The sequence below is a fragment of the Pan troglodytes genome, chromosome 7 (genome assembly GCF_028858775.2).
Source record: "Pan troglodytes isolate AG18354 chromosome 7, NHGRI_mPanTro3-v2.0_pri, whole genome shotgun sequence".
Lineage (NCBI taxonomy): Eukaryota > Metazoa > Chordata > Mammalia > Primates > Hominidae > Pan > Pan troglodytes.
In genome coordinates, this window is record NC_072405.2 from 155,080,388 (window position 1) to 155,103,838 (window position 23,451).

General features: G+C 48.3%; 2 protein-coding genes across 5 annotated transcripts in view; one reads left to right on the forward strand and one right to left on the reverse strand.

Moving 5' to 3' along the window:
* The first annotated feature begins 298 nt into the window (after positions 1 to 298).
* On the forward strand, positions 299 to 19,847 carry LOC129135771 (uncharacterized). Its single transcript, XM_063816126.1, has 4 exons — positions 299 to 317; positions 1,246 to 2,572; positions 18,430 to 18,604; positions 19,100 to 19,847. Exons 1-2 carry the CDS (start codon positions 299 to 301, stop codon positions 2,049 to 2,051), a joined length of 825 nt encoding a protein of 274 aa, XP_063672196.1. The 3' UTR covers positions 2,052 to 2,572; positions 18,430 to 18,604; positions 19,100 to 19,847.
* The window catches only part of ZNF251 (zinc finger protein 251), a 35,136-nt gene continuing 21,033 nt past the window's right edge, over positions 9,349 to 23,451 (reverse strand). For 3 of the 4 annotated variants that reach the window (XM_063816726.1, XM_063816727.1, XM_001159006.7), the window contains one exon: positions 9,349 to 11,818. In XM_063816726.1, the coding sequence (XP_063672796.1) occupies positions 10,080 to 11,818 (1,739 nt within the window). In that variant the 3' untranslated portion in view covers positions 9,349 to 10,079. Of the gene's footprint in view, positions 11,819 to 17,465; positions 17,559 to 23,451 lie in introns of those variants that run through there. The other variant, XM_054657141.2, reaches the window with a different exon arrangement.

Genomic DNA, 23,451 nt, shown 5'->3' on the forward strand with positions numbered 1-23,451 from the left:
AGGTCTTGAGGGAAGCTGGAGGAACAGAAACCAGAACATGGGGAGTGGACAGTGCCTGGACAGTATCTGTACATTTCTGGCTCTTTGTCTTTCCATTTTCTTTCCTCCAAGGCTTAGAGTCCAAGCTGAATGTTAGTTTCCTCTGTGTTTCTCTAATGAATGATTAGGTTTCTGCTCATGAACTTAAAATCTCATTCTATGCCCTTTGGGACAATAAATTTAGAGTTGATGGAAGTTTAGAACGACTCCCAAATTATTCAGTAACACATTTAAAGACAGTCTCTTGTCTGTCCCTACGATGGCCAGCCACATTGAATGTGAGAGCCTGGGGGGAGTAAAAAGAGGGTTTTGGAGTGGGACAGATGGATCTGGATCATAGACAATTTGTTCAACCTCAGCTTTCTTACCTGTGAAATGGTGATGTCAATCCTTACCTGGCACATGCAGAGCACTTAGCACCACCTGGCACATAGCAGGTGCTCCATGAATGGCAGCTACTGTTACTGTGTCTGGAGTTGGTTCCTTCCAGTTGGTTCGTGGTCTCACTGACTTCAAAAATGGAGCCACCGACCTTCACAGTGAGTGTTACAGCTCTTAAAGATGGCACGGACCCAGAGTGAGTAGCAGCAACATTTATTGTGAAGAGCGAAAGAACAAAGCTTCCACAGCATGGAAGAAGATCCGAGCGTGTTGTCCCTGCTGGCTGGAGGGTGGTCAGCTTTTATTCCCTTATTTGTCCCTGCTCATGTCCTGCTGATTGGTCCATTTTACAGAGTGCTGATTGGTCCATTTTACAAACCTCTAGCTAGCTCTACAGAGCACTGATTGGTGCATTTTACAAACCTCTAGCTAGCTACAGAGTGCTGATTAGTGCATTTGACAATCTCCTTGTAAGACAGAAACGTTCTCTGAGTCCCCACTCGACCCAGGAAGCCCAGCTGGCTTCACCTCTCATTACCACCATAGTGGACATTACTAGGCTAATGGTCAAAGGCAACTTTATCTTTGTGACCAGGAGATAACTTTTTCCCCAAATGGGTGAAAAGACTAAGGTTCTGACAGGTTGCTTCTGGGCTCCTGCTGTGGATATCATCAACCACAGCCACCTGGAAACATTCCCGAGATACCTATTTTTCCTACAGAGAAGTCAAGTTATTTTTCCTACCTTCGGTCCTTAGTTCTCATTCTCCAAGGAACTCAACAGTCCTGAGCAACACTGAGGTCTCAGGGGCCTAGTTCCATGAGGGACTCTGTGGCAACTGGCCCCTGGGTCCCTCCCCTCCCACCCAGGGCCGCCCCAGCGGTCTCCATGCCCAGGGCGCCTCTTCCCTCTTCAACAGCCCCAGGGGCACCAGGGCCGCTTCTCACTCAACACTGTCTCTGGGCGACCTCGCGAGCTCAGTGGCATCACTGACCATCAAGACGCCCCAATTTGCATCTACATCACAGCATCTTCTGCCGGCTTTAGGTCCTGTCTTCACCAGGATGTCCCACAGTCGCTTCACACTAAGAGCCCAACTGGCCCCTTCCTTGCCCGGACCCGGAGCTCCTGTCGGGGACCGTTGAACCACCGAGTGGGCGGTCATCCGGGTGTCTCAGAGCAGACCGAGAGCAGGTGCGCAGACCTCTGTGGACGGCTACTTCCGGTGCGCTCCCAACAGGTTTCTGCCCGGGGTCACCGGCCGCAGTGCTCCTTTCGGCTCCAGGGAAGCGCGGACTCGCCCCTGCTGCCCGCCCGGCGTTGCCTCAGCACATCCCTGACCGTCGGAGGAGCCCCTAGAAGTGGCAGTGGGCGCAATGGTGGCGGCGTGTGGCGGGGCCATGCCCAGAAGCGCTGGCAGTCCCGGAGCGGTGGGAGACGGCCGCTGCACCCCGCGCCCGAGTCTGGGCGTCCGCATTGCCGCGTGGTCGGCGAATTGCGCCCGAGGGCGTGGTTAAGACAAAAGCGTGGGGAGGGGCCACGTCCCCGCTGCCCCAGCCAGGCGTGTCCTTGCCTCGCTGATCGTTCCTCTACGGCGGGAACGCGAGGCGCCCACCGGGGATGTCGCTAATGAGTCCGCGGGGCGACGCCGAGAGTGGCTTGTGAGGGGTCCCCGCAGGAGCCCCTGGCGCGCGCCTCTTCCAGTGCTTTCCACCTCATTTCTGGCCCAGTGCCTCGAGTGGGTAGAGGGCGAGAAATCCTTTGCCTCAAACATCCCCTAAATGGGTCGGAAAGATCAAAGAGAAACGTTTCTGAGGGAAAACCCGGCGTCATCGCGTCAGCCGCGTTTTCAGAGCGTGCGTTTTCCGCGGGGTGGGAGCTGCCGTCTGACCATAGGTTTCTTGTGGCCCTAGATTCTTCGGCGCCTTAAACCTGGGGTTCCGGAAGCTGTAGCCCCCGTTTCAAAATCCGCCGGAAGCGCCTGACCCCCAGAAGTCGCGCTCTGCCCTGACCTGCCGGAGAGCGCGGGCCGCGCGGAGTTTCCGCGGGACTTCCTGCTGTGGAGGTTAAAGCACGGTTTGTCAAAACGCCTTAGAACTTGCAATGCCGGCCATTCGCGTCGGGGTGGGGTCCCCAGAAGCAGACCCTGAGGTGAGGCTTCCTGTAATCTTGGCTTATTGGGAGGCGCAGGCTCGGCCAGTGAGCACTGGGAAGAAGAGGCGGCCAGCCCGGGTGAGCGTCGTGCACAGGCCGCGGGGTGACCGGGTCCAGTCCTGCAGGGGAGTCTGGAACACGTTTGGATCGGACCTCAGCGCCGTCCGGTCGGGGTGGAGGGAGCTGGGCCTTTTCTGCCTCAGCGGCTTTAGGACTGTTCCAGGAAGAGGTGAGCGGCGGCGGCCCTCGACCCAGGGAAGCAGGGGCCACAAGGAACTGGGTGCAGGAAGGTGGTGAAGGGCCCAAAGGATGCGTGCATGGCCTCGGGAAGTGCCGGAAGAAAGCCTTAGTCTGAATTTGAGAATTTCTCCAGGTTTACCTTCTTGAGGGGGCGCCAAACTGTTTTCCAAAGCAGCTGCCTCATTGTACATTCCCATTCTGTATCTGTTCATCCATGCAGCCATACATGACAGTTTCTCCACATCCTTATCAACACTTGTTATTGGCCTTTTTTTAAAAAAATCATAGTCATAGCTGGTGGGTGTGAAGTGGTGTCGCTTTGTGGTTTTGATTTGTATTTCCTTGATAACTAATGATGTTAAGCATCACCTGACATGCTTAATGGCCATTTGTATATCTTTGAAGAAATATCTATTCAAATCTTTTGCCCATTTAAAAATTACTTGTCTTTTTATTGAGTTGTAAGAGTTGTTTCTCTGTTCTGGATACAAGTTCTTTAGCAGATAGATGGTTTGCAGATATTTTCACCTACCGAGGGTTGTCTTTTTCAGTTGTTTGTTTTTTGAGACGGAGTCTCACTCTGTCGCCCAGGCTGGAGTGTAATGGCGCGCCATCTGCGCTCACTGCAAGCTCCGCCTCCCGGGTTCACTCCATTCGCCTGCCTCAGTCTCCCGAGTAGCTGGGATTACAGACGTGCGCCACCGTGCCTGGATGGTTTTTGTACCTTTTTTTTTTTTTTTTTTTTTTTTTTTTTTTGTGAGACGGAGCCTCGCTCTGTCGTCCAGGCTGGAGTGGAATGGTGCGATCTCGGCTCACCACAACCTCCGCCTCCTGGGTTCAAGCGATTCTCCTGCCTCAGCCTCCCGAGTAGCTGGGATTACAGGCACTCGCCACCACACCAGCTAATTTTTGTATTTTTAGTAGAGACAGGGTTTCACCATGTTGGTAAAGCTGGTCTCGAACTCCTGACTTCGTGATCCGTCCACCTCGGCCTCCCAAAGTGCTGGGATTACAGGCGTAAGCCAGTGAGCCCGGCCAGTTCTTGTACTTTTAGTAGAAATGGGGTTTCAGCATGTTGGGCAGGCTGGTCTCGAACTCCTGACCTAAAATGATCCACCCGCCTCAGCCTCCCCAAGTGCTGGGATTACAGGCGTGAGCCACCACGCCTGGCTGTCTTTTCACTTTGTTTTTTTTTTTTGAGTCAGAGTCTGGCTCTGTTGCCCAGGCTGGAGTGCAATGGCATGACCTCGGCTCACTGCAACTTCCGCCTTCTGGGTTCAAGCAAATCTGCCTTGGCCTCCTGAGTAGCAGGGATTACAGGCGCCCACCACCCCACCTGGCTAATTTTTGTATTTTTAGTAGAGACAAGGTTTCACCACATTGGCCAGGCTGGCCTCTTGGCCAGGCTGGTCTTGAACTCCTGACCTCGTGATCCGCCCGCCTTGGCCTCCCAAAGTGCTGGGATTACAGGTGTGAGCCACCATGCCCAGCTCACTTTCTTGATGGTATCATTTGCAGCACAAAAGTTCTTAATTTTGATGAGGTCAATATTTCTCTTTTTATTTTGTCATTTGTGCTTTTGGTATCTCTTTCAAATAACCTGCTTTTGGTTTTCTTCATTGACTTTATTGTTTCCTTTTTTAAAACGTTCATTTTCCCATTACTACTTCTTTCTTTAGGTTTACTCTAATATTCGTTGTCTAACTTCTTAAGTTGAACATTTAACTTCTTAGTATATTAATTTTTTTTTTTTTTTTAGAGGCAGGGTCTTGCATAGTCACCCAGGCAGGAGTGCAGTGGTGCCATCATAGCTCGCTGCAGCCTCAGACTTCTGGGTTCAAGTAATCCTCTCACCTCAGTCTTCAAGTAGCTGGGACCACAAGCTCAAGCCACCATGACTGGCTAAGTTTTGTGTTTTTTGTAGGGACAGAGTCTCACTATGTTGCCGAGACTGGTCTCAAACTCCTGGCTTCAAGCAATCCTCCTGCCTCAGCTTCCCAAAGTGCTGGGATTGTAAGCCACTATGCCCAGACTAATTTTTGATTTATAATTATGAAAGTACAATAGATTATTTGACAAAAGTTTATAAATTAATGAAGACTGGACTTAGTAATAGACTGATTTTTTTTAAGCTCTAAGTAATAGAAGTTGAAGGACAGTATTTTTAGTAGCGATGGGGTTTTGCCATGTTGGCCAGGCTGGTCTTGAACTCCTGACCTCAGGTGATCCGCCCACCTCAGCCTCCCAAAGTGCTGAGTTTACAGGCGTGAGCCACCATGCCCGGCCTTAAGCTTTCTTAAAGTTTTTATTTAATTATGAACCTGACAAAAGAAGTATATATTTATCATGTACATGTTGTGAAATATGTATACATTGTGAAATGGCTAAATTGAGCTAATTAGCATATGCACACCTCACATACTTTTTTTGTGGTGAGAAGAAAGCTACTCTAGGCAGTTTTGAAGAGTACAATACATTGTTAATAACGATAGTCACCACGTTGTACAGTAGATTTCTTGAACTTATTCTTCCTATTTACTTCCTCCAAAGGACACAAAGGAAATTTGGTATCCTTTGATCAACATCTCCCTGAGCTTTTTTTTTTTTTTTTGAGACGGGGTCTCGCTCTGTCGCCCAGGCTGGAGTGCAGTGGCGCGATCTCGGCTCACTGCAAGCTCCGCCTCCCGGGTTCACGCCATTCTCCTGCCTCAGCCTCCCGAGTAGCTGGGACTACAGGCGCCCACCACCATGCCCAGCTAATTTTTTGTATTTTTAGTAGAGACGGGGTTTCATCATGTTAGCCAGGATGGTCTCGATCTCCTGACCTCATCATCCACCCGCCTTGGCCTCCCAAAGTGCTGGGATTACAGGCATGAGCCACCACGCCCGGCCTCCCTGAGCTTTTTATTTTGAAATAATTTTAAACTTAAAGAAGAGTTGCAATAATGCAGAGAACTCCCAAATAACCTTAACTCAGACTCCCCAGTTCTTAACTGTTGCCATATTATTTCTCTTTCACTTTTTTCTGAACCATTTAGAAGTAGGCTTGAAAGAGTCATTTTGTCTATAATTTCCTATGTTCCATATCTTCCTGTATTTCTTCCTGTTTCTTTTTGGGGGTACAGAATATAGGACGAGACACTTTTTAGCTTTAAAATATCTGATTCTAGATGTTTTTAGTATCTCCAGATGCTTGCTTGAGTATATTTACTTCTGTTGTGTTAGTTTTCTTCTGCTCCTTTGACTTCTAGTCACCTTGGACTCCCAGGACTCCAGCTCCATCTCCATCTCCTAAACTTGTACAGACTGCCCAGCATCTCCTTATGCGCAGGTGGATTTTTTCCTAGTCTGTCTTTATACAGGGGGTTCAACCTTTTGGGGTTCCAGCTTTAGACAGGGGCCCAGGTTCCAACCATCACCCTCAAGCCACCCAGGCCTGTCTTCATGGGGGCTGTAAACGGGCCCCAGAGCTGTCCTAGCATCAGTTTCCAGGTGGGAAGCTCTGACTTTCATTTCGGTCTTCATTTTTACCCCTGAGGTGTTCCCTTGCTCTCTTGGTGCTTAACCATGCATTGTCCTACTAACATCCTCAGTCCCAGGGTCCACAGCAAGTACGTGTCACAACAGCCGTTAGAGCCACACACAAGCCCTCCCATGCCCCAGTGCTTCCTTCCATTCTACGTCAATGTGAGACCTGTGAGCCTCTTAAGGGAGGCATCATTGTGGGACCTTTCCAGTTGATTAGAAGGAGAAAACAATTTTAATGTACCCAGTGTGCTCATGGACAGAGCAGAAGCAGAACACAAGGTTCCCATTTACACAAAGCACATTCTTGGCACTGTTTCCTTTCTCTGCCTCCTTCACCTCTCTTCCTTCCTTCCCAAGTACATCCTAAGCACCTGTTCTGTATTGTGTGCTGGAAATAAAAAGGTGCATAAGACAACATCTCTGACAGCAGAGAGTTCTCCGTATAATGTAGGGTAATGAGGTAGAAAGGAAAATGTAAGTTGAAATGGAGGGGATATGAATGTTGTGCTGTGGGATACAAGGGTAAGAGAGTTATTTTTTAGACGTGGGGGAGGTGTTTTTTTCCCCCATTTTAGAGCTGGAGAAAAAGAGACCCAAGAAGATTCAGTGTTTTCCCTGAGGTCAGAGTGAATCCATTTCAGAGGGAGACAGGACCCTCCAGGTGAGCCTGTGCTATCCACTCCCTCTTTTGTGTGGACCATTCCACACGGACCACACTAAGGCTGGCAATTCCCACACTTGGAAGAGCTTCTGTGGTAAGAATTTTAACAATAAAGTGGGGGAGACAGAACCCGAGCGGGGGAATAAGCGCAGCAAATCACAGAATGGATGTTAACCAAATGTAGCGGTGACCCCAAATTCCCTAAGAAAACAGTAAGGCCAGGCGCCGTGGCTCACGCCTGTAAGACCTGCACTTTGGAAGGGCAAGGTGGGTGGATCGCTTGACCCCGAGAGTTCAAGACCAGCCTGGGCAACATGGTGTGACACCATCTTTACAAAAAATTAAAAAATTATCTGAGTATGGTGGTGTGTGCCTGTAGTCCCAGCTACTTGGGAGCTGAGGTCGGAGGGTTGCTTGAGCCCAGGAAGTCAAGGCTGCAGGGACCTGTGATCGCTTCACTGCACTCCAGCCTGGGTGATAAGAGTGAGACACTGTCTCAAAAGAAAAAAAGAAAACAAAGATGGAATGAGAGATTAACTAAGGAAGGCTCCTTGAAGGGGGGAAATATTTCAGTTAGACCTGGAGGGAATGAAAGGTAGATTTGAAAAAAGATTCTTGGCCGGGCGTGGTGGCTCACGCCTGGAATCCCAGCACTTTGGGAGGCCGAGGCGGGCGGATAATGAGGTCAGGAGATTGAGACCATCCTGGCTAACACGGTGAAACCCCGTCTCTACTAAAAAATACAAAAAATTAGCTGGGCGTGGTGGCAGGCGCCTGTAGTCCCAGCTACTTGGGAGGCTGAGGCAGGAGAATGGTGTGAACCCAGGAGGTGGAGCTTGCAGTGAGTAGAGATCGCGCCATTGCACTCCAGCCTGGGCAACAGAATGAGACTCCGTCTCAAAAAAAAAAAAAAAAAAAAAGAAAAGAAAAAAGATTCTTGCAGGTAGAGTCTCAGAATTGAAAATCAGAGGCCGGGCGCGGTGGCTCACACCTGTAATCCTAGCACTTTGGGAGGCTGAGGAGGGCAGATTATGGGGTCAGGAGTTTGAGACCACCCTGGCCAACATGGTGAAACCCCGTCTCTAAGAAAAATACAAAAATTATCCGGGCGTGGTGGCACGCGTCTCGGGAGGCTGAGGCAGAAGAATCACTTGAACCTGGGAGGCGGAGGTTGCAGTGAGTTGAGATCGTGCCACTGCACTCCAGCCTGGGCGACAACGCGAGACTTTGTTTCAAAAAAAAGAAGGAGAAAAAAAAAAAGAATTGAAGATCAGAATTTCACAGGTGATCACACTCTGAGAAACTACTACAGTGTTATTCAAACTTCCCAATGAAACTCTTTAAATAGATGCTTACTGATCAAACCATGGTCAATAGGAGAATGCAAATTAAAACCATGGATACCACTACATCTCCACTAAAATAGCTAGAATATTAAAAAATGGACAATACTGCTGGGCACGTTGGCTTATGCCTGTAATCCCAGCGCTTTGGGAGGCTGAGGTGGGTGGATCACCTGAGGTCGGGAGTTGGAGACCAGCCTGACCAACATAGAGAAACCCCGTCTCTACTAAAAATACAAAATTAGCCGGGCGTGGTGGTGCATGCCTCTAATCCCAGCTACTCAGGAGGCTGAGGCAGGAGAACCGTTTGAATTGAACCGGGAGGCGGAGGTTGTGGTGAGCCATGATTGCGCCATCGCACTCCAGCCTGGGCAACAAGAGCAAAACTCCGTCTCGGAAAAAAAAAAAAAAAAAAAAAAAGGACAATACCAAGATCTGGTGAGGATTCAAAGCAACTAAACTCACACATCATCAGTGGGGATGTACAACTGACTTTGTAAAAGTTTGGCAGTTTCTTAAAATGTTAAACATAAGCTTACCATATGACCCAGCAATCCCACTCCTATTTACCCAAGATAACTGAAAAGTTAGATTCACAAAACAGCCTGTAGTTGATACACAGTGATGGCAGCTTTAATCATAGTTGCCCATACTGAAAATGCCCAAATACCCTGCCATGGGTGAACGGATAAACAAATGGCTCCATCCATACAATGGAATGCTACTCGGTGTAAAAAAGCACTCTACACAGGCAATATGGATGACTCCAATGCATCATGTTCAGTAAAAGCAGCCACGTGCAAACAGCTGCACACTATTTCTGGAAATGGTGAGGTGATGGATAGAGGATAGAAAACAAACCAGTGGTTTCCACGGACTGGGGTTGAGGAGGGGTTAACCACAAGAGAGCACAAAGGAATTCTGGGTGGTGTTGAAGATGTTCAATGTCTGGAATGTGGTGGTGGCACAATTGTATGTTTTTGTCAAAGCCCAAAGAACTATACACTAAAAAGAGTAAATTTTATTGTTTATAAATTATGCTTCAATAAACCTGCCTTTAAAAAATTTTTTATCAGTAATTACAATTTTCAAAAGTGGAGATACTTGGTAGGCCCCTGCTTTCTTGGCCCCTAAGGTCCCTCTCTCTGTTAAACTGTAGAGCTCCTTAGAACCAAAACCAAACCACCTTTCATTTTAATGAAAATGAAATGCAAAAACTGGGGCTCCAAGCAAGGAAGAAACGTCTACCTGCAGTTCATCTGGGGGTTGGTGGGAGAGGTGGTGGAGAGAGTAAGGCTAAGCGCCCCCAGCAGGCCCAAGTTCTCTGTACCACACTTGGAGGCAGGTATATGGGACTGAAAGTGGATGTTCTCAGCCACAAGCCTGGGCCTGGATAGGAAACAAAGGATAAGACTGGAAGGATGTCAGGTAGGGTAGACCCAGAGCACCAGCTGGGCTCACTTTTCACGCCCTCCATCCATTCGTCATGAGTATCCGGATACAGCACCACACGGTTCAACTCCTGAGCACAGCAGTAACCTTTACACAGACAGCCTGATTTCCCAGAATGAATTCTCGTGTTTACTTCCAGATTTAATGACTTTGACTTTAGTGGTCATCTGAACTATTTATTTTACTTTGCCAGTAATATTTAGAGCTTATCTTTCATTATGCCATCTTATCTTCTAATGTCAAGTGAACAGTTGCTAAACTGTCTTCTGCATTTATCACATTAAAAATGTCTTTCTTGGAAAATCTTCTTGATATGAATAAAGTATCTTTTAGAACCATCATTTAAAGCAGGTTTCTCTCCAACACGAGTCTGCTGAGGTGGTGTGAGCTGTGAACTCTGGCTGAAGGCTTTCCCACACACACTGCAATGACATGGTTTCCTACCAGTGTGAGTTACCTGATGTTGAATAAGGGTTGACTTTCCACTGAAGGCGTTTCCACATTCTTGACATTTATAGGGCTTTTCCCCAGCATGCATTATCTGATCTTCAGTGGGTCGTGAGGTGGGACTGAAAGCTTTTCCATATTCATTACATCCAAAGGATTTCTCACCAGTGTGAACTGTCCAGCGCAGGATGAGATTTGCACCATGGTTAAAGGCTCTGCTGTGCTTCTCTCCAGTGGGAATCTGTCCATCTGCTGTGAGGCTGGAGCCATGAACAAAGGCTGGACCACGTTTTCTGCACTTACGAGTCTCTCCGCTGTGAACTTTCTGATGCTGAATGAGGGTTGACCTCCGGCTGAAGGCCTTCCCACAGTCACCACAGTCATAGGGCTTCTCTCCAGTGTGAACTCGCTGATGTAGGGTGAGCTGGGAGCTCTGGCTGAAAGCTTTCCCACATTCAACGCACTGGTAGGGCTTCTCCCCAGTGTGAACTCTTCGATGCTGAACAAGAGTGGAACTCCGACGAAAGGCTTTGCCGCACTCATTACAAACATAGGGTTTTTCTCCTGTGTGAATCCTTACGTGTTCAGTAAGATGAGAGTTAAAACCAAAGGCTCTGCCGCATTCATTACATACATAGGGTTTCTCTCCAGTATGAACCCGATGATGGAGGAAAAGGCTTGAGCTCTGACTGAAGGCCTTCCCACACTGATTGCATTTATGGGGCTTCTCTCCAGTGTGAATTCTCTCATGCTGAATAAGGCTGGAGCTTCGACTGAAGGCCTTCCCACAGTGACTGCATTCATGCGGCTTCTCTCCAGTGTGAATTCTCTGATGCTGAGTTAACTGGGGGCTCTGGCTAAAGCCTCTTCCACATTCATTACACTTGTAGGGTTTCTCTCCTGTGTGAATGATCCGATGTTGAATAAGAGTTGAGCTTCGACTGAAAGCCTTCCCACACTCACCACAGCCAAAGGGTTTTTCTCCAGTGTGAATTCTCCGATGAAGACGGAGGTGAGAATTGAGTCCAAAAGTTTTCCCACATTCATCACATTTAAATGGTTTATTTCCAGTGTGAATGTGATGGTGCAGAACAAGATTTGAGCTGTGAGTAAAGGCTCGCCCACACCGGCCACATTCGTACGGCTTCTCCCCACTGTGACTTCTCTGGTGTCTACTTAGGTCTGAATTATATTTGAAGGTTTTGCTGCATATATCACATTTAAAGACCCTCTCTCCTGTTTTATTTCTTTGAAGTCTAACAACATTTTGGTCCAGATTCAAGTTTCTATCAAATGCACTACACTCTTGGGTTCTTTCTCCCAAAGATCTTTCCCTGCCCACGGTAGCTTCTGTTAAAACTCTCTTGTGAATATTGGGTTTGTTCAAACTCTGCCCGGCAGAATTTCCCACGCACTCTTTGAGTTTGCCCTCACGGCCCCATGCTTCCCGAAACTCAGCGGCCTGTGCATTATCCCTTAAGAGTCTTCTTGATACAAATTCTGGGGTTTTTACTTCTTCGGAAAATTTTTGGTTTAAAATAGATAGTTCCTTCTTGGTCCCAACCTCAGAATCTGTTAAAGAAAAATATAAATGAGTTACTAGAGAAAACCTTCCATCAGGCATAATGTCCGTAATGTGGTAGAAGCTCCTATAAACCATCATGCAGAAGGCGGATGCTCCAATAGGAAAAGATGTGAAAGGCAGAATTCAGAAGTAAAGATGGGATGGCCAATCAACAGGATAAAAATATTCAAGTTCATTAGTTATCAAAGTAGTCAAATCAAATTACGATTTTTCACCTATCAAATTGGCAAATTATTCAACAAATATTTAGAAGGCCAGGCATGTTCTAGGTAAGGAATATACAGGAAGGTAAATATAGTCTCTGATCTCATGAAGCTTATGTTCTACTCAATTAGATAGCAAGTAAGTTCTTAAAAATAATGATACAGCATGTGACAGAAACTGTGTAAATGTGTTATTGGCCCCAACCTAGTCTACATGGTCAGAGAAAATGCCAGGAGTGAGAGTCAAGCTGAAACCTGACAAAAGAAGTAAGTTAGCAGTGACAGACAGGAAGGCCTGGGCCTGGCTGTGATGCACAAAAATATCCATCGAGTTCCTGATTTAAAGAATCTGGGCCAGGGCCAGGCACGGTGGCTCACGCCTGTAATCCCAGCACTTTGGGAGGCTGAGGTGGGTGGATAACGAGGTCAGGAGATCGAGACCATCCTGGGTAACACGGTGAAACCCCGTCTCTACTAAAAATACAAAAAAATTAGCCGGTCGAGGTGGCAGGCGCCTGTAGTCCCAGCTACTCAGGAGGCTGAGGCAGGAGAATGGCCTGAACCCGGGAGGCGGAGCGAACCCGGGAGGCAGAGCTTGCAGTGAGCCGAGATCACGCCACTGCACTCCAGCCCGGGCAACAGAGCAAGACTCCGTCTCAAAAAAAAAAAAAAAAAAAAAAAAAAGAATTAAAGCAACAATCATGCCGTGTACTGTTGGTGGGACTGTAAATAAATGACCTTTTTTTGAGATAGTGTCTTGCTCTGTTTCCCAGGCTGGAGTGCCACGGTGCAACCACAGCTCACAGCAGCCTTGACCTCCCAGGCTCAAGCAATCTTCCTGCCTCAGCCTCCCAAGTAGCTGGGACTACAGGTGCAGGCCACTGTGCCTAGCCAAAATATAACTTTTTTTAAAAGTTGATAATATGTAGCCAAAAAATTGATATCTCACACACCCTTTGTCCCCCAAACTACTCCCCTAGGATTCATCCTAAGTGGACTGCCATATGTATGTTGAAATGACTACAATGATGCTCGCTGCATTTTGTAATTGGGGGGAAACAAGGAAGAACCCAAATGTCCAAAAACGGGGCTGTTTAAACCCAGTAAAAACTATTCACATAATGGAATACAATTCTACCATTATTATTATAGAAAGATATATAATTAAATGAAAAGCTCATATTACAAAGAGAAGAATCAGGTTCTAAAATTATATGCACAGCATAAACCAACTTTTATTGAACATATATATATATGTAAGATAGTTGCTATTTCTTCCTTAACTGTTTAGTACAAGTTGGTGAAGCCATCTGGGCTTGGCATTTTTTCTGAGGAAGGGTTTTAAATTATGAGTCAATTTATTTAGCACTCAAACAATTATGTATCCACCACCACCTTTTTTCTTTCTTGTTTTTTTTTTCTTTGAGACAGAGTTTCACTCTTGTTGCCCAGACTGGAGTGCAATGGCACGATCTCGGCTCACCACAACCTCCACCTCCTGGGTTCAAGCGATTCTCCTGCCTCAGCCTCCCGAGTAGCTGCGACTACAGATGCTCACCACTATGCTCGGCTAATTTTTTGTAATTTTAATAGAGATGGGGTTTCACCGTGTTGCCTAGGCTGGTTGCAAACTCCTGAGCTCAGGCAATCCGTCCGCCTCGGCCTCCCAAAGTGCTGGGATTACAGGCATGAGCCATCGCACCCAGCCTCTTTTTTTAAAAGACAGGGGCTTGCTCAGGGTCGAGTACAGTGTTGTGATCACAGCTCACTGCAGCCTTGAACTCTTGGGATCAAGTGCTCCTCCCACTTCAGGCTCCCGAGTAGCTGGGACTACAGGTGTGCACCACCTGTAGTCTGGCTAATTCCTTATTTTTTTGTAGAGACAGGGTCTCACTGTGTTGCCAGGCTTGTCTCCAACTCCTGACCTCAAGCAATCCTCCTGCTTCAGCCTCCCAAAGTGCTGGGATTACAGGTGTGAGCCACTGCACTCAGCCCAATATATCTTTTTATGATAGTCTGAAATATCTAGGTGGTGCCTCCTTTTTCATTTCGGTTATTTGTTCATTCTGTTTTATTCTTCATCAGTTACATCCAGAAAACAGAGAGATGCTACATGCTCCAACAGTGTGTGTGAGGTTAATTCATCTTTGATACCAAAATTTGACAACAGTACGAGAAAACAAAACTGAAGGCTGATCTCATTCACAATGACGGATGTAAAATCCCTAAACAAAATTTTCAGAAGCCAAATCCTGTCATATATGTAACAAGGATAACACATCATCAACAAGTGGGTTTATTTCAAGAATGCAGTGTTAGGCTGGCATGGTGGCTCACACCTATAATCCCAGCACTTTGGGAGGCCCAGGAGGGTGGATCACTTGAGGCCAGGAGTTTGAGACCAACCTGGCCAACATGGTGAAACCCCATTTCTATCAAAAATACAAAAATTAGCTGGGTGTGATGATCCTCACCTGTAGTCCTAGCTACTCGGGAGTCTGAGACAGGAGAATTGCCTGAACCCAGGAGGCAGAGTTTGCAGTGAGCTGAGATTGTGCCACTGCACTCCAGCCTGGGCGACAGTGAGACTCTGTCTCAAAAAAAAAAAAAAAAAAAAAAAAAGGAATGCAAAGTTAGTATAGTATTAGAAAATCAGGCTGGGCACAATGGCTCACATCTGTTATCCCAGCACTTTGGGAGGCAGAGGTGGGCAGATCACTTGAGGCTAGGAGTTCAAGACCAGCCTGGCCAACATGGCAAAACCCCGTCTCTACTAAGAAATATGTAAAAATTAGCCAGGTGTGGTGGCGCATACCTGTAGTCCCAGCTACTCGGGAGGCTGAGGCAGGAGAATTGCTTGAACCAGGAGGTGGAGGTTGCAGTGAGCCAAGATTGTGCCATTGTACTCCAGCCTGGGTGACAGAGTGAGACTCTGTCTCAAAATAATAATAATAATAAAAATAAAGACTATTAGAAAACTTAGCCAGGCATAGGTTGGGCGCGGTGGCTCACGCCTGTAATCCCAGCACCTTGGGAGGCCGAGGCGGGTGGATCACAAGGTCAGGAGATCGAGACCATCCTGGCTAACACGGTGAAATGCCGTCTCTACTAAAAATACAAAAAATTAGCCAGGCGCGGTGGCGGGTGCCTGTAGTCCCAGCTACTCGAGAGGCTGAAGCAGGAGAATGGTGTGAACCCGGGAGGCGGAGCTTGCAGTGAGCCGAGATCGCGCCACTGCACTCCAGCCTGGGCAACAGAGCAAGATTCTGTCTCCAAAAAAGAAAAAAAAGAAAAAAAAAAAAAAGAAAACTTAGCCGGGCATGGTGGTGCACACCTGTAGTCCCATCTACTCAGGAGGCTGAGGTGGGAAGACCACTTGAGCCCAGGAGTTTGACATTAGTCAGTTATGATGGTGCCACTGCACTCCAGTATGGGCAACAGAGGGACGCCCTGTCTCTGAAAAAATTTTTTTTTTTAGTGAAAGAACCCAAACATGAAAGAGTGTATGCTGTAAAATTCCATTTATAAAAAGTTCAAAACCAAGCAAAACTCAGTGATTATCCCTGGGGCAGTAGTGCCTGGCAGGGACACCACTCACCACTAGGCTTCTGTAGAGCTGATAATGCTTTGTTTCCTAATCTGTGCCGGTTCCATGGCTGGGTCTGATTTGTGAACATTCAATAAACAATACAATTTGTGTACATAGTCCCTAACAAGAGAGGCAGCCTGTCCTTTGAAGCTTTGAAGCCAGGCATTGCCTTCTCTCTAGCTATGGGAGTCCTAGATGGCATCTTCTTGCAATAGAAGGCTGTTTTGTCTACACTGAAAATCTATTATTCAGTGTAGCCACCTTCATCAATCATCTTAGCTAGGTCTTCTGGACAACGTGCTGCAGCTTCTCCATCAGCAGTGGCTGCTTCACCTTGTGCTTTTGTTATGGAGATGGCTTCTTTCCTTAACCCTCATGAACCAACCTCTGCCAGCTTCAAGGTTTTCTTCTGCAGCTTCCTTACCCCTCTCAGCTTTCGCATAATTGAAGAGAGTTGGGGCCTTGCTCTTGAGGCGAAGCTTTGGCTTAAGGGAATGTGTCTGGTTTGATCTTCTATCCAGACAGTTTGAGGGGGACTGAAACTGTCTCCATATCAGCAATAAGGCTGCTGTACCTTCTTGTCATTCATATGTTCACCAGAATAGCACTCCCAATTTCCTTCAAGAACTTTACTTTTTACTGTTATTTTCTTTCTGAGACAGGGTCTCACTCTGTCACCCAGGCTAGAGTGCAGTGGTGTGATCATAGCTCAAGCGATCCTCCTGTCTCAGCCTCCTGAGAAGCTGGGACTACAGGCTTGATCCACCACGCCTGAAGAAGTTTTGCTTTGCATTCACAACTTAGCTAACAGACGCAAAAGGCCTGGCTTTGGCCTGTCTCAACTTTGACCTTTGGCCTGTCTCAGTTTTCACCACACCTTCCTTACTAAACTTGGTCATTTCTAACATTTGCAATAAAGCGAGAGGCATTTGACTCTTCCTTTCATTTGAACACTTATAGGCCATTCCAGGGTTATTAATTGGCCTAGTTTTGATATTGCTGAGTCTCAGGGAATATGGAGGCCCTAGGAGAGAGAGAGAGAGGTAGGGAATGGCTGATCAGTGGGTCAGGACACCCAACACTCATCGATTAAGCTCACCATCTCATACAGGCAGAGTTCATGGTGCCCTTGAAACAATTACAATAGCAACATTAAAGATTGCAGATCACAGAGCATCATAACAGATATAAAAAAAAGGTTTGAGGCCAGGCGCAGTAGCTCATGCCTGCAATCCCAGCACCTTGGGAGGCCAAGACGGGCGGATCACGAGGTCAGGAGATCGAGACCATCCTGGCTAACACGGTGAAACCTCATCTCTACTAAAAATACAAAAAATTAGCCAGGCGTGGTGGTGGGCGCCTGTAGTCCCAGCTACCCGGGAGGCTGAGGCAGGAGAATGGCATGAACCCGGGAGGCGGAGCTTGCAGTGAGCCGAGATTGCGCCACTGCACTCCAGTCTGGGTGACAGAGCAAGGCTCCGTCTCAAAAAAAAAAAAAAAAAAAAAAGGTTTGAAATACTGCAAGAATTACCAAAATGTGACACAAAGACAGAAGTGAGCACGTGCTGTTGAAAATGGCACTGACAGACTTGCTCAACACAAGGTCATCACAAACCTTCAATTTGTAAAAAAAAATGTTCGCCAGGCGCAGTGGCTAGCACTTGTAATCCCAACAGTTTGGAGGCCCAGGGGGGCAGATCACCTGAGGTCAGAAGTTTGAGACCATCCTGGCCAACATGGTGAAACCCTGTCTCTACTAAAAATACAAAATTAGCCAGGCATGGTGGCGCGCGCCTGTAATCCCAGCTACTTGGGAGGCTGAGGCAGGAGAATCACTCGAACCTGGGAGGCGGAGGTTGCAGTGAGCTGAGATCACGCCATTGCACTCCAGCCTGGGCGACGAGCAAGACTCCATCTATGGAAAAAAAAAAAAAAAAAAAAGCAGCAGTATCTGCAAAGCCACAACAAAGTGAAGTGGAATAAAATGAAGTGTGCCTGACCTATATTCATGTTAAAATTTAAAAATACGAGTTCACTCCTAAAGCTCCTGGTTATAAAAGTCAAAAGAAAAATTGGGATAAAAACGAAAAAAAATTTTTATGTCATTTTCTCCATGTGTAGTGCCCTTTTAGCAAGCATATAAGATTCCTTTTATTTATTTATTTTTATTTTTTTATTATTATTTTTTGAGATAGAGTCTTGCTCTGTCGCCCAGGCTGGAGAGCAGTGGCGCGATCTCGGCTCACTGCAAGCTCCGCCTCCCGGGTTCACGCCATTCTCCTGCCTCAGCCTCCCGAGTAGCTGGGACTACAGGTGCCCGCCACCACGCCTGGCTAATTTTTTGTATTTTTAGTAGAGACGGGGTTTCACTGTGTTAACCAGGATGGTCTCGATCTCCTGACCTCGTGATCCGCCCGCCTCGGCCTCCCAAAGTGCTGGGATCACAGGCGTGAGCCACCGCACCCGGCCTAAGATTCCTTTTAAATGCCAGGGTCCTCCCTGATGTCTCATATCAATGTAACTGCCTGCTTAAAAATAGATCTCTTGGGATGGGCATGGTGGCTCGCGCCTGTAATCCCCGCACTTTGGGAGGCTGAAATGAGAGGAGAGCTTGAGCCCACGAGGTGGAGGCTGCAGTGAGCTGAGACTGCACCTCTGCACTCCAGCCTGGGCAGCAGAGTGAGACCCTGTCTCTGAAGAACCAAAACCAAAACAGATCTCTCATCAGGTTATCAACATGTTACATGTGTTTTTTGTGACTACTCAGATAAAGATGTTCAATTGTAACAGTTTCTCAACATTGCAGGCAGGGCTGAGCCCACCCAGGGCTGGCGTTGTTCCCAGGAGCGGGTGCCCTCACCCACCAACTCGAGGCCGCTCACTCACTGTGCAGCTGTATGGCAGGCCCAGCAGTGCCTCTCCCTTCGTACATCACCAGAATCGGCTGAAAAGTGCCAAAAGAGAACTCAGGAAACAAACAGGTAAGTGGAGAGGCCATGTTTTATCCACCTGGCCTAAAGGACCCTCCAGGCGCGGGGCCCAGAGCACCAATCCCTGGACTGAACGAGCAGCAAGGGTGGGCTCTGCTGCCGCCCAGAGGCCTTCTGTGGTAAGACAGCCACGGAAAGCACAGCACGTGACGCTGCGACGGGGCATCCCAGGGGTGACACTGGCATGTGACGCTGTGACGAGGCATCCCGGGGCAGGGCCCTGCCAAGGGACCCCCAACAAACACGACTGAAACTCAGCCTGGATACAAAGTCCACATGGAGGCACTGCCAGAGACGCCTGCCGGGCCAGGTCAGACATGGCGGTAGGGCAGGACAGGACGGAGCCTGTGGCTCTCCTGGGTGCCCATCACTAACCTCCTTCTTGGACACCCCCGACACACACTCGAAACTTCTAAAGCAGGGCACCTGTGCTCACCACTGCCCCTTCAAAGGCGAACAAACAAAAACAGAATCATCTTTTCCCAGTTGGCTGACAAGATCTTACTCAAGATCTCAGGCTATTCAGACACCCAGTGACGGTCGTGGGAACCGCCCCCCTCAGAGGAGACAGCAGCACCTTGGGCACTGTGTCGCGCAGCCACATGGGATTAAGACTGAAGACGGACTCTCCTCCAACTGCCCCAACAGGACTTAAATGCTTCCAGATGATGGCTCCCCCGGAGGACCGAGGAAGCCCCATGATGTTAGGGTTCACTACACTGACATCATCCACGGGATGCCTGGGCCATGAGCTAAGGCCACGCTTCCTGGTCTAAGTCTGGCACAAACCACACACAGGAGCCTTGCTCCCCTGCAAGTTTAGAATATCTCAATCAACACTTTAGTCAAAATGACCACAAACAGTGGCTATGAGAACCATAGTTTCACGAAACTACGCAGTTCTTCGTCTTCCTCCAGCTACAAGTGTGTTTCCTCAATGGTATACTGTGTACCGACGGAACTTTCTGGGCAACAATAACGTTATATATCTTGATAGAGGTTTGGTTTACACAAGTGTGTCTATTTGTTAAAACTCAGCCAATTCACACTTAAGATTTGTGCATTTCATTTATATAATTTTCACCTCAAAAGAAAAAACTGTAAACAAACACTGATCTCCAATTAATGACACATATGTATTTAAAGGAAGCGTCCTGTTAATGCTGCTTCTTGGTTATTTTATGTATGTTATCTATGCATTTTGAGATGGAGTCTTGCTCTGTTGTCCAGGCTGGAGTGCAGTGGCACGATTTCTGCTCACGGCAACCTCTGCCTCCCAGGTTCAAGCAACTCTCCTGCCTCAGCCTCCTGAGGAGCTGGGATTACAGGCGTGAGCCACCACGCCCTGCTGATTTTTTGTATTTTCAGTAGAGACAGGGTTTCACCATGCTGCCCAGGCAGGTCTCAAACTCCTGACTCCAGGTGATCCGCCCACCTCGGCCTCCCAAAGTGCTGGGATTACAGACATGAGTCACCATGCCCGGCCCAATAATTTTAAAAGTAAAAATAAAATTAAATTCAATAAAGGACATGTCCTGACAGCTGCATTTTTTTTTTTTTTAAGACAGAGTCTTTCTCCGTCACCCAGGCTGGAGTGCAATGATGCGATCTCAACTCACTGCAACCTCTGCCTCCCAGGTTCAAGTGATTCTCATGCCTCAGCCTCCGGAGTAGCTGGGACTACAGGCATGTGCCACCACGCCTGGCTAATTTTTTTATTTTTTTGTAAAGACGGAGTTTACCATGTTGGCCAGGCTTGTGTCAAACTCCTGGCCTCAAGTGATCCGCCCACCTCAGCCTCCCAAAGTGTTGGGATTACAGGTGTGAGCCACTGTGCCCAGCCTTGCAATTTACTTTAAAAACAAAAACAAAGTACACGATGGGTCTGGTAGAGGGATAGTGGGATAGGGAAACATGATTTCCAAGCATGATACATGTTAACACAGAACCTTGGTGGTGGGTGTATGGGTCTTCACTATAAAGCTCTTCCAAATTTGATGTATGTCTGAAATCTTCCGTAACATGCTGGGGGAAAAAGTGCTGTACATCAATTCTAGATAATTCAAAACCTATGCACGATTGACAGGTCATGGTAAAAAGACGAGTTGGCCAATTACATTAGACTGAGCCAAGCCGGGCGCGGTGGCTCACACCTGTAATCCCAGCACTCGGGGAGGCCGAGGCGGGGGAATCATGAGGTCAGGAGATCGAGACCATCCTGGCTAACACGGTGAAACCCCGTCTCTACTAAAAATACAAAAAATTAGCTGGGCGTGGTGGCAGGCACCTATAGTCCCAGCTACTTGGGAGGCTGAGGCAGGAGAATGGCGTGAACCCAGGAGGCGGAGCTTGCAGTGAGCCAAGATCGCACCACTGCACTCCAGCCTGGGCGACAGAGCGAGACTCCGTCTCAAAAAAAAAACCAAAAACAAAACATTGGACAGCCTTAGAACCTATCAGACCTCAAAAAACAAACCACAGTAGGTAACTTAATACTAGCAGCAGTAATAATTTGCTTGTATGTAATAAATTGTTGATAAAGGCCAGGCGGGGTGGCTCACACCTGTAATCCCAGCACTTTGGGAGGCCGAGGCGGGTGGATCATCTGAGGTCAGGAGTTCGAGAGCAGCCTGGCCAACATGGAGAAACCCTGTCTCCACTAAAAATACAAAAATTAGCCAGGCGTGGTGGCATGTGCCTGTAGTCCCAGGTACATGGGAAGCTGAGGCAGAATTGCTTGAACCCGGGAGGCAGAGGTTGTAATGAGCCGAGATCATACCACTGCACTCCAGCCTGGGCAACAGAGGGAGACTCCGTCTCAAAACAAAACAAAAATGTTGATAAAATATTACTTAAGGTGGGTGTGGTGGCTCACGCCTGTAATCCTAGCACTTTGAGAGGCTGAGGTGGGAGGATCACTTGAGGCCAAAAGTTTGAGACCTGCCTGGGCAAGATGTTGAGACCCACCTCTAAAGCAGACCACAGTGCAGCAGGCCTGTTTCTGAGCTGCCTCCGCATGTGCTATGGTCTTTGACATGAGCTCCGGCTGCCATGAGGCCTCCGGCAGCGGCCTGAGTTCCCAACCCCTCCCTCTTAGTCCCTGTGGGTCAGAGGCCACCGCTACAACCCCACCTGCACACAGCTGCTTGACTGGACGCAAAACCTGGACTGATCACGGAGCAGGAGCCCTCCTTGGACGTGTTTGCTTCGAACCCTTGCACCCCTCTTCTCCATCTGGGCTTCCACCCATACCCTGGAACCCAGGAAGGCAGATGCCCCAGATCCTCACCCTCCATCCTCTCTCCTCGCGCCGACCTCCATGTGGCCTTCCGGCGTGCCGTGTACCCCCAAGACCTATACGTAAGCAAATCTTTATTTTCCATCTTGTGTCTGATCACTGAAGAGGTTTTCTCAAGAGAAACAAAAGGAAAAAAGAAAAAAAGAAAAACCCTGGAACAGCTAACACCGCTGCTGGGAGGGAGAGCACCCATGCTTAGCATGAGATGCTTCGGCTGCGCCTGGCTGACTAAAATCACTGCCAGTGGGGACAACTACATCTGGGAAGACAGAGATACCGCTAGGTCTGTTCCGCAGCCGGCAGAATCTTAGGCTGCACGTGCCAGATGCCTAAACCGTGCAGCCTGAATGACTGTTGGGCAGGTAAGCGTGGCTCTGTGTTTCCGAAATCCTGACCCAGGAGGCGCCCACTCAGACCACAGTCCCGCTGTTGGGACCTTCCCATGCCACACCTGCCTGGTGTTTTCCTTTGTCCCAGCGCTGAGCCAAGCAGAGCTCCTGGCTGTAAGGACACCTCCCGTGGCGTTCACAGGTATCCAGGTCTACTGCAGACCCCAGACCATGGGCGATCCCTGCAGGGCTGGCCATGACCCCTTGCAAATATCCATGCTTTGTCCCTGTGGCTGTCGGCCCTGTCCCCCAACTCCAGCGGGTGTCACGGGTCTAATCCCTGGCACAAACCGGCTACGACTGGTGGGCAAAAGCAAATGCCCTGAGCACCCGGTTCCTGCCCCACCGGACGCTGGAGGCCTCCACCTGGCTCTGAGATGAGTGTAAGGCTCACAGCAACGGCATGAACTCTACTTGGTGCCGCTGGCCCTGTGGTCCTGGGGCCTGGGGGCCAACCCTGACACCAGAAAATGATGGCGTTGGTGGGTGCTGACCCTGGTCCCACAGAGGTCACTGGGACACCCTGAAGAGGGAGGCGCTGCCTGCAAGGTAGGGACACACAGAGGTCACCCTCAGATTCTTCTGGTAATAATCTCAAAGGTCAAAATCACAGGAGACGGGCGAATTAGAACTGGAGACCAAAATTCCTCTATGGTAGAAAATTCAAATTTGTCTTAAGGGATTTTGCAGGCCGGGCGTGGTAGCTCACGCCTGTAATCCCAGCACTTTGGGAGGCCGAGGTGGGTAGATCACCTGAGGTCAGGAGTTTGAGACCAGCCTGACCAACACAGAGAAACCCCGTCTCTACTAAAAATACAAAAATTAGCCAGACGTGGTGGTGCATGCCTGTGATCCCAGCTACTTGGGAGGCTGAGGCAGAAGAATCACTTGAACCAGGGAGGCAGAGGTTGCAGTGAGCCAAGATTGCACCACTGCATTCCAGCCAGGGGACAAAGCAAGACTCCGTCTCAAAAAAATAAAAAAAAAAAGAGATTTTACACTGGCTGGGCATGGTGGCTCACGCCTGTAATCCCAACACTTTGGGAGGCTGAGGAGGGTAGATCATCTGAGGTCAGGAGTTCGAGACCATCCTAGCCAACATGGTAAAACCCCATCTCTACTTAAAATACAAAAATTAGCTGGCCAGTAGT